This window comes from Otolemur garnettii, unplaced genomic scaffold, assembly GCF_000181295.1.
Source record: "Otolemur garnettii isolate 467f Iridium unplaced genomic scaffold, OtoGar3 scaffold00007, whole genome shotgun sequence".
In the NCBI taxonomy this organism is placed as follows: domain Eukaryota; kingdom Metazoa; phylum Chordata; class Mammalia; order Primates; family Galagidae; genus Otolemur; species Otolemur garnettii.
The window spans coordinates 38,251,859-38,263,347 of record NW_003852402.1 but is presented as its reverse complement, the minus strand read 5'-3'; the positions used below and the strand labels follow the sequence as shown (position 1 = coordinate 38,263,347).

General features: G+C 38.7%; 1 protein-coding gene across 1 annotated transcript in view; it reads right to left on the bottom strand.

The window, feature by feature from the left end:
- The window catches only part of PAWR (pro-apoptotic WT1 regulator), a 102,409-nt gene that overhangs the window by 89,861 nt on the left and 1,059 nt on the right, over nucleotides 1-11,489 (bottom strand). The window contains exon 3 of the mRNA XM_012814161.2: nucleotides 11,319-11,489. Coding sequence (XP_012669615.1) covers nucleotides 11,319-11,489 — 171 coding nt within the window. The remainder of the gene's footprint in view (nucleotides 1-11,318) is intronic.

Below are 11,489 nucleotides of genomic sequence, written 5' to 3'. Positions count from 1 at the left end.
AAGTAACTGATGGAAAAACTCCTGCACAGTGCTGGGAATACAACAGGCATACAATACAACGCTGTTACACCCAGCTCCGTGCGTTCACACACCTCACTCGCTCTAACTGGAATGTTACTCCTTCCCCTCTCCACTGGAAAATACTTCTTACCAATTAAGACCTAAAGCATAATTCCAGTTCATCTTACGTAAGACCTTCCTTGACTCCCTTAATTAATGGCTCCCTTTTCTGCACTAGTTCAGTACTTTGTTCTTTTCTCCATCACATTTCTTATTATATTAAACTGTAATTATTTTCTTTTTTCCCTGAAAGAAGACTGAAGTTCCTTAAAAACTTGGTGAGTATCTTTGCAGTATCTTTCCCCACCTAGCAGGGGAGCATACCTAGCAGGCTCTCCAGTGTTTCTGAACACATCAACTAGAAAACAATCTGCAACATGCTGGGGGGGGGGGTGACGAGGGCAGCAAATGCCACAGAGAAGCCCAACAGGGTGAAAATAAAAAAGGAGCTGTCTCGTTTGGCTATTGGAAGCCCAGGAGCGACTACAGAGAGATGAATTTCAACAAAGTAGTAGGAACTGAGCTACGGGGAGTCAGCAGTTGAATACAATCTCTTTTTTTTTTTTTTTCAGTTTTCGGCCAGGGGATGGGTTTGAACCCACCACCTCTGGCAGGTGGGACCAGCGCCCTAACCTTTTGAGCCACAAGTGCTGCCCTGTAGACAATGTCTTTAGGAAATTTAGTAATTAGGGGGAAAAGCAAGCTGAAGGTAAAGCGTCTCTGCTTGTCAAGATAAACCAAGAAGCTGAGCACTTAAAAGAATAAACAAGATCCCTGGGGGGATGGGGAAAGGGCCCTAAAGCCAGACACAGAGGGAAGAAGGCTGAGATTGAAATGCAACTTAAGTTTTTAAGTTTGTAAAAGCAGTCTGAGAAGACGTAGGGTTTTTTTTTTAAATAATGAACTAGATTGGGTCGGTGCCTGTGGCTCAAGTGGCTAAGGCGCCAGCCACATACAACCAAGGTGGCTGGTTCGAATCCCCAGCCCGGACCCACCAAACAACAATGACGGCTGCAACCAAAATATAGCCAGGCGTTATGGCAGGCGCCTGTGGTCCCAGCTACTAGGGAGGCTGAGGCAGGAGACTCGTTTGAGCCCAGGAGTTGGAGGGTGCTGTGAGCTGTGAAGCCACAGCACCCTACCCAGGGTGATAGCTTGAGGCTCTGTCTCAAAAATAAATAAATAAATAAAATAATGGACTAGATTATCCCTAAAGACTTTTCCAGCACAAAACATCCAGTTATGTAATTTTTAATACCAATGAAATACCTCCAAAACCCACCCCTTTCTTTTCTACCACCACTGCCTTCACAACCATCATCAGATATCAGGTTAGTATCCCGAGTCTGGGCTCTCTACCCTTCTCTGTCATTAGACTGATCTTCCCAAGCCACTGTTTGCACATAACATTTTTCATATTTCAGACAAACAAATGGGGATATAGAGAGATGTGTATAATTATGCATATGTACACTATGACATGTGTAGAAAATGTGGCTTTGTTCCAGTTTAACTGGTATGTTAAAGTTGAATAAGTTGAACATGACACTGAGTATGTCTTTGCTCACATGCAAACGCAAGAAACCCTCAGTAAGCACAGAAAACTGCAACCCAGCCACCCAGAAGTGCAGGTACACACACCAATACCTTCCAGCCACCCCATTGTGCCGTCTGTTGCGAACCACACCCATCCACATCTGCTGTAACATTTACATTAATACTTCAGTTTCAGATCACCCTCCTTCTGCTATTTCACAGTAAGTCACAAAGCTGCCACTCTCTGACACCCACTTTCATTAAGAAACTTCAGGTCTTTTTCAAGGTCAAAGTCTATTTATTGTAGTATATATGCACTTCCTGAAACATTTAAACGGCTAGTCTTCATTAGGTTCCTATCTTTTTATATACCAATGACAAAGTTTTTGAGAGTCATGTTCCCATCACTCCATTTTCACATATGCCCTCAAGTTTTTACTGTGCGGTACTGAGTTTTAGGAACTTACTACTGAGTTATAGCATATGTGCATTTATAATCTCGGCAGCTCGGACCACCAATTTCCCAGTGAAACCAATGGTTATAGAGGAGGTTTAAAAAAAAATCTGGTCACTCTTCACAATTACCTGAAGGTTCTAGTACCTGGGATACTCTCTGAATCACCTAACCACTGAAACATGATATATGAAAAGAAATAAACAACTGTTTATCCAAGACGACCTATTCATCTGCTAATTCAAAACCCATATAATACATGAGAGAAGCAATAGGGTCCTTTCCCAATGAAGTAATGCTTATGGATTTTAACATCAAACAGCACAAGGTACATCCATCCTTATTTTTGAAGTTAAGAATAACATCATAAAAATACTCACGATGAGTGGTTAAATATACTCACAATTCTCCATTTACAGCGTGGACCTATTTGTTCAATTAATACGATCTTACTTTTTACTCACATGCCTCAAGCACCATCTTCTGAGTATCAATTCTATCTATCTTCATAACGAGATTTACTTCCTTTTTAAATACCACTAAAAAATATTCTCGAAAAAACTCCAAAAATAAAATTGACTCATACTTTATATAACCTGCAAATTATCTAAGCAATATTAAGCAGTTTGCTTATATGCTAATAAATAAGCTTAGTCTCAATTATCTTTTTCAGTTAATTTTTATAATAAAAAACCTGCTTGAAGACTGTATTTTATTATTTTTAATTATCATACTTAGTCCCCTTTAGAGTTTATTACAAAGAGCCTGGAAAATTTTTAGCTTTCTTAGAATTATAATCTACAATATAAATTCCCTTTTATTCAGCAAACCCTAACAAAATACAATTTTTCACAATACAAGTGCCCTATTTCTTTAAATTCAGTACATAAAATAAATGAGACTATTATTGAAAAATACATTGTGACTCACAAATATCTGTTCAACAGAATTTCTAAAAACTACCATAGGCCAACCTGTTGTGCCCCAAGGCTCATGCATATAATCCCAGCACTTTGGGCAGCCTCAGTGGGAGAACTGCTTGAGGCCAGGAGTTTAGGACCAAGACCAGTCTGGACAACATACCTGGCGGTCACCTCCACAGATGAATTTGGCAGATGGTATACACCTGTAGTCCTGGCTACTGTGAATGATGAGGCAAGAGAATTATTTGAACTCAGGAGTTCAAGGCTGCAGTGAGCTATGATTGCACCACTGTACTCTAGCCTGGGCAACAGAGGGAGTCTCTAGATAAAAAAAAAAAAACTACCACAGAATAAAATTTACCAGTCAATTGTCAATTCACTGCTAAAATTTGAACTTACTGGAGATATTTCTACCTTTGAGGTATACAAGCAGCAAAGGCTTTTAGAAATTAAACGTTCCTATAATTTCATTCAAACGTGGTGTCCAGTTATTTTTCAGTAATCTGGGGACAAACCTCAGCCGGCTGAGGTTTGATTCTATGCCAGCAGGTATTTGGCGTAATACTGTACAACTGCCTAAAACTTAAACTGAAAGTTGTATGAGAAGTTAAACAAATAAGTTTAGAATCAATTCCCAGACAAGGACATCTGCAGGTCTAATATGTAAGATTGAAAAACAAAAGGAAAAAAAATTCTTGCACTTCATAGTTTGACAAGACAGCCAAAAAAAGCTTTAAAAGTTTGAGTAGCTAATTATTTAAATACAATTTATAAATATATCTTCTCTTAAAGTAAAAATTAAAAGTAAGTTAAAGTTCTAATTACATAACACATTAAGTGTTAGAGGTTTTTTTCTGTAGTATAGGTTTCTAACAGATTCTGAAGAAGCAAGGCAAACACATTTTGCACTAAATACGTGCCATTACATAAATGTTTAAAGTGCTTTGAATTTCCAAGTAACTCAAGCTGTCAAAATATCTGTAGTTTTTAACTGGAAGGTAAAGGTGAGGAAGTTTACCAGCCTTATATGAAATTTCTACCAGACAGCAATGGTTATTAACGTAACCTATACCATAACTAAAATTTATCATTTTGGCATTTTTCTAACATTTTCACAAACAGTTTGTTTCATTCGTGTAAGGACCCTGCTAGATAACCAGTATCATCAGTAAACTAGTATAAGGTATTTAAGTCAGTTCTTCCCAAACTTTAGTGTATAGATAGACCAGAATCACTCAAGAACATGTTAAAATGCAATCTCAGGTGACCCCACCCACAGACTAAGGCAGATCTCAGAAATCTGCACTTTAATAAACACAGGTGGACACTACACAGGTGATTCTCTGGGCCCCTCACTCCACCCCAAACACTACTTTTGCAACACTGATTCACGTAACATGACTAAGATTATAAGTGATCTAAAACACCAAAAAATTTTTTTTTACTCTTTATCAATGTTCTCATATGTTTAGATGATAGAGCTCTGCAGAGCTCCATGAACACTAAATAAAACTTTAAGTAACTTAAAAGTATCATACCTAGTTAAATTAAATATAATTTAATATCTCTTAACTCCAGTAGTACCCAAGTTTTAAGAAACTTAAAACTGGGGAGATCCTACCAGCTCATTTGTTCTGTAAAATTTGGGTAAGTCTCATGTTATATTATTTTAACGTAATAGTTTCTCCTGGTTATCATGAAAAATTAAGATAAACATACAAAAGCACTTAGAGTATACCTGTGTGAGTATACTAAAAAGCCTTAAACTATACATTTTTAAAAGGTGGAATTTACAGTATGGGAATTATATTTCAATTTCTAAAAAAAAGGAAAAGCACTGAGAAAATTTCAAATTACTATTAGATAGTATAATTGTTTTCTAGCCTACATCATAGGTGCTAAGAACCAATGTCGACATAATAAAGAGCACCATCAGCTCTTGATAATGATTTTAAATAAGATTTTTAATGCCATTGTGTTTGTATCTGCTCTTAATTTTTCCACTGAAATGCTATTTCATTCATCTCTCATAAATAAAGTTATTAATTCTACAGTAATATTTTAATATCTTATACTTTACCATTAACATGATCTCTGTAATTTGGGGACAGTCTGTGTCACTAGAATGCAGTGGTATCAACACAGCTCACTGCAACCTCAAACTCCTGAGCTCAAGCAATCCTCCTGCCTTAGCCTCGAACAGCTGGGACTACAGGTGTACACCACTATGCCCATCTAATAGTTTCTGGTTTTTTGCAGAGACAGGGCCTCAGTTTTACTCAGGCTGATCTCAAACTCTGACCTCAAGCAATCCTCCTACCTCACCTTCCAGAGTGCTAGGATTACAAGCATGAGTCATCTTCCCGGTTTGTAGGTTTGTATTTCTTAAACTATATACACAGTATGTAATACAGCGAAATGTAGTAAGACAGTTATTAAGCACCACACTGTGAATACAGCCTATTTGTAGATGTCTTAATGTAAATATGACCTCAGAGAAGTAGGTAACTTATCCTCTCTGCCTCATTTTCTTGTAGTAGGGCTAAGGTGAGAATCGAATGTACCAATATGTGTCAAGTACTCAGAATAGTGCCTGGCACTTAATAAGCACATCAAGAATATAATTATATTTTTATGAGAAATGGCATCCCACCTCAGTTAACTCATTAAAAATCCTGATAATATTAAAATTTCAGTTTACTTTGCCAATGAACTCAAACACTTAGGAAGTTAAGCTTAGTGTCTTATTAGGTAGCCTCCCTGTTTACAGAGTAGCTATCCATTCACAAGTCAAATTTCTCCAATCTGAGTCATTATTAGTTTCTCTCCTGACTCATTACACAGAAAGGTAGACAGTCTGGAACATAATGGGAATATCAACAACAGACATTTCTCAATCCACCTGGATTTTAAAAGTTTAATAAGTAAAACTTGTCCTATTTAATGTTCAATAAATATACTAAATGACTATGACCTAAATTGAATTCACTTAAAAGTGCTTTCTATATATTAAATGCTCTTCTATCCTCCCTTCTATTACCCTAATATCAAACCATGAAGTGCACGATGTAACATCATTTTAACATAAAAACAACCCATCACTTAAATAAAATCTAAGATCTACATTTTCTGATCACTAGCCAAAAATAAATTTACATTTTGCTGATGGCTTAGTGTTCAAAATTTTGCCAAACTAAAAAGGGACAGAATTTCTGAGCCTACAAATCTGACGTTAGTTTCTCTTCAATTTCATATTTTTATAATTTTCCACATTCAGATGTTGAAATTATTTAAGATAACTTTTAATAAAAAGTTACAGAAAAAAAACCTAGGGAAATATGTTAAATAACACAAGGTAGGTTAATTCTTAAAAATTCCCCTTTCCCTAAATGCCCACATATACAAAAAAACAGAAAAACATTTAAAATATTACTTTGAGGCCAAGCACAGTGGTTCACTGAGTAATCCTAGCACTGTGGGAGGCGAGGCAGGAAGACCACTTGAGCTCAGGAGTTCCAGATGAGCTTGAGCCTGAGCACAAGCAAGACCAGGCATCCTCAAACTACGGCCCGTGGGCCACATGCAGCCTACCTAGGACATTTATCCAGCCCACCAGGTGTTTTTGCCGCCACTGCCTGTCCTACTTAGCAGCTGACTCGTCCTGGGGCCCGCAGTCTGGCCCTCCAATGGTGTGAGGGACAGTGAAGTGGTCCCGTTTAAAAAGTTTGAGGACCCTGAGCAAGACTCTGTCTCTATTTAAAAAAAGAAGCAGCAGCAAGTAAGTCCTAGCTACTCGGGAGGCTGAGGCAGGAGGATCACGAGAGCCCAGCAGCTTGAAGTTGCTTTGAGCTAGGCTGATGCCAGGACACTCTAGCCCAGGACAAGAATGAACCTGTCTCATAAATACATACATACATACATACATAAAATATTATTCTGTCACTTTCTGTGTGATCTTGAGTCATTTAAGCTCTACGCCTCTATTTTCTCCTCTGGTAATGGGATAAAAAGAGTAATTATAACTAATAAACACATGGGAATGCTGTGGGCATTAAGTATATAAAGCACTTTAACCACTATGCAAACAGCAGTTTTAAATACTATATATTTTAACTTTTATACCTGAACCAAAACTTCAGGGCCACCTCTGCCTGATGAAACTTACTCAATGGCAGTAACTTCACAAGCATTCTGAGAGCAATTGTCTAGGGAGCTTTCCTCAACTATTACCCTGCTCAAGGAAAAAGCTATACCCATCACTTACCATATTTCCTTATTATCACTTGCAAGTAAACTTGTAGGCAAGGCCTCTGTCCAATTCATTTCTGTACCCAGAATGCAGCCCAAGTTCTTAACCCTGACTCACACTGGAATCACATGGGGAGCTTATAAAAATATTCATGCCTGGGATCTATCCCAGATCCATTAAACCATTGAGGGAGGAGGAGGTGAATGAAGAAGGCAAGAAATCAGCATGGAGAACATTGTTTTAAGATCCTCACATGATATCTATGTGTTACCAGAGTTCAGAACCACTGCTCTCCGACATTTAAAATATTATACTGTTACGTACACGTGTACCTATGTGAGAATATACGTATAAATATATAGATACAGAAAAATATATAGGACTCAGGACAAGACTCATCCTCAAGAGCTTCCCCCAGTCTAATCATCTCTTCCCTATAACCATAACATTTCTGATAAATAGTTATATGCTGCATTAAGAAAACTTCTATTTTTTTTTTTTTTTTTTTTTGAGACAGAGTCTCAAGCTATTGCTCGAGCTAGAGTGCTGTGGCACCACAGCTCACAGAAACCTACAACTCCTGGGCTCGAGCGATCCTCTTAGCTCAGTTTTTCTATTTTAAGTAGTGATAGGGTCTTACTATTGCTCAGGCTGGCGAACTGGTGAGCTTGAGCAATCTACCCGCCTCGGCCTCCCGAGGTGCTAGGATTACAGGCATGAGCCACCGCTCCCACTCCCAGCCTGCATTAAGAAAGCTTTTAAACTATTAAGTTAGCACTGAAGTTTTTTCATGTGACTACACTTTACCCTTCTTCCTAGATTACATCCTTGCTCCTTGAGAATATATACTGCCTTATTCTTCCTGTTTTCTCCAGTGCTTAGAGATAATGCCTTGAACATAGACATGTAATAAATATTTGACTGACCTGATAAACACACACAAAAATTATTGGCAGGAAGTATGAAATGTTCAAATTAGCCAATTTAGGCTAATTATTACCAAAAAAGAAAAAGTCACAGTTTAGAAGTTTGTTTATTTTTTAAACCTCAGTAGGGCAGCACCTGTGGCTCAAGGAGTAGAGCCCTGGCCCCATATACCAGAGGTGGCAGGTTCAAACCAGACCCCCAGCCAGAAACTACAAACAAACAAAGAAAACCTCTTAGTAAATGAGAACTAAAGTTTATCTCATTCGAGAGTATCTAGATATTTGAACTTTACAGTCATTACACACAGTTTCCTACCCCCCAAATCAGACTGTTTCAGTTTCTGACATGCTTCCCTGCGAAAACTTTCTAGTTGGTTTGCTATCTTTAGCTGTTGTCAGGTACTTAAACAAGTACCTAGTAACTTGCTCTGTAACTAGAAAAATGAGTTAAAGTCACAATGAAAGTATTATACATATATTTAGTAAGCATTTTTGAAGGATCTTAATGCTTATCAACCACTAAAATACGCTCTCTACTACATGTCAATCTACTAATACAAATTTGAACGGGAATAGCCTCTGAAAATAAGGGTCTCACTCAGTATTAGATAAAATGCAAGCCTACTCTTAAATACCGATAGAATGGTCACTTTCATTCTTTTATAGTATTTTCATACCTGAGAAGTTTGCAAAATGTAATATGTCTTTTTAAAACAAGAGTGCTTGGGGTGGCACCTGTGGCTCAAGGAGTAGGGCACCTGCCCCATATACCAGTGTTCAAACCTGGCCCCAGCCAAAAAAATAAAAAATAAAAATAAAAAATAAAAAAAGAGTGCTAAATTATAAACACATAAATTCCACAGCACCTGGCATTTCCATGGTTAAAACTACTAGGAGAAACGGCACAATTTCCAAAAGTCAACCTAAAGATATGAAATAGTTCACCTTTAAGGTTTTGCATAATATATTTTACCACTATTAAAATAATATAAAAGACTTAAAGTTTTTCTTAAAAGCTGAAAATATGGAGATGAGGCACTCAAGAAGCATGTCTGTTAATTAGATGCAGTAGTAAAACATTACCATGTTTTTGGGGGTCCTACAGCTTCAAACAGAGACAACCTCAAAGCCCTCCCTCCTCAATTCCCTATTCAATAAAAAGGTTCAAATTCCACAGACAAAAAAAGAAAAAAGAAAATGGTACCCTGGGTTGTTTATTTTTAAGGAAGATTAAATTTAGGAGTTGCCAACACCCAAACGAAAAACATTCCAGAGTATTAGACTCAATTGTAGTGGGGAGTAATCTACATTCTCAGCACTGTGTTCCTTACTCAAAGCAGGAGCATTAACAAAGGATGTTTCTTAGGGATCTCACTAGATAATACCCTACTTATTTCTTCCCTCTCCCCCTCTAAACGTTACCCCTATTTTTAAAAAAAATGGTACTTGTAAAATATCTTAGCACAAGCAGCCAAAAAGAAAAGTGAAGTTCAATATCTGCCAAGATATTTCCCAAAATAAGACCCCTTTTTAGATGAACAATGAGGAAAAAACTGAAAATGACAAATTCTTTTATTTGGACCATCAGCTACTTTTAAAAATAAAGCTGAGGAATGTAGCTTTTCCAAAGACTTGTCTTCAATTTCCCCTTAATCTTCATATTTTTAACTTAAAAAAAAAAAACCTGGAAATTTGATTACCACTCTTACGAATTCCTTTTAAAGCAATTTAATGAATAACAGATCTTTTGTGCAAGTAGCAAACCGCAGAGGACAGTCTTGCTGGCTGATAAAAATCTCTCTGAAGCACTCATATAAAAATATACCCTACAAAGACACACACGGTGATTTTCCAGATATGGAAATCCTATTAATACTAAAAATTGGGGCATATTTGATACATACCCTAATTATTGAAAATGCTTTAAAGTTAGTAAATTCTTAATAGTTATTTACTAAGAGGCAAACTGAGTGTATTAGAAGGCCAAGAGTAATCAGGGGCTGTGGCTCACACCTGTAATCCTAGTACTTCAGAGGCCAAAGCGGGTGCATTGCCAGAGTTTAGGGGTTCAAGACCAGCCTGAGTAAGAGGCAGACCCCCATCTCTAAAAATAGGGGGGAGGCACCTATAGTCCCAGCTACTCAGGAAGTGAGGCAAAAGAATGGCTTGAGCCCAAGAGTTTGAGGTTGCTTTGAGCTAAGACACCTCCACACTCTACCCAGGGGGATAGAGTGAGACTATCTCAAAAAAAAAAAAAAAGGTGAAAACCCAAAGAGCCAATGAGGAATAGATTCTGCTACTTAGGGTCAAACAGGGTAGTTGTACCACATCCCTACTGAACTACTTAAGTATCCAACACTTGCCTGGGATGGTTTGTTTCTCGTGGAGGGAGGTGTGATTGCACACTAAGTGAAAATTTTTACCAGTCTAATGGGAAGATGATGCTGCCTGCGGCAATGTTTTGACTGCCCAAAAATACCAAAAAAAAAAAAAAAATTCCTCAAAACCCTACCACAAATGTTTTCCAGATACAGTACTTCAATACATGAGACGATCGTCTTAGCAAAGACCATTGTGGGTTGCTACAACATCCCTATTGTCCTGAATAGCACTCAGGAAAAAAAGCTGTGTGTGTTGGGGTGCACAATTTATAAAAAGCGCGTTATATGTGCGACTATGCATGCATTTCTCTGGATATACTCATTTTGGGTTCAGGGCAAGATATAACTGTCTGGGCTACTGCTAAGACCACATTTTCTTTGCAGGTGCCATTAAACACTGTTAAGAAACAAGAGATAAACAATCTGATAACTTGAGACCGGACATGAGAAACTAGAGAATGTCGTCACCACCATTAATCAATTTTTCTAACTGATCAGGCAATAACAGACAAGTCTGGGTGGGGACGTCCTAGAGCCCCAATTCATCCTTCTAACACGGTAAAGAAAGATCCTGGGTCTGAGACCTTAGCCAGGAAGCTTGAAAAGCACGTGTCCTACTTTGGGGAACTTCCCAGGAAGCATCTGTTTAAAGTAAAACTTCATCACCCTCTGCCTGCCGAATGCGGTGAAAGGATAAGCAGCACCAGCGAGAATAGGAAGGCTCTGGGCCCCGGAGAGCGAGCAGCTCCCGGGAGGAAGACGCGGGGCGGCGGCCCCCGCCCGGCTCACCTCCGCGGCCGGGATGTTGACCACACCGGTGGAGCGCCGCTTCTCCCGCAGCTTCCTCTTCTCGATCTGTCCCTTGCCTTTCCTGGCGCTGGGGCCCGAGCTCTTCCCCTTCTCCGAGGCGCCGTCCCGCTCCTCCTCGTCGCCCCGGGGCGGCCGTGCCCCCGAGGCGGT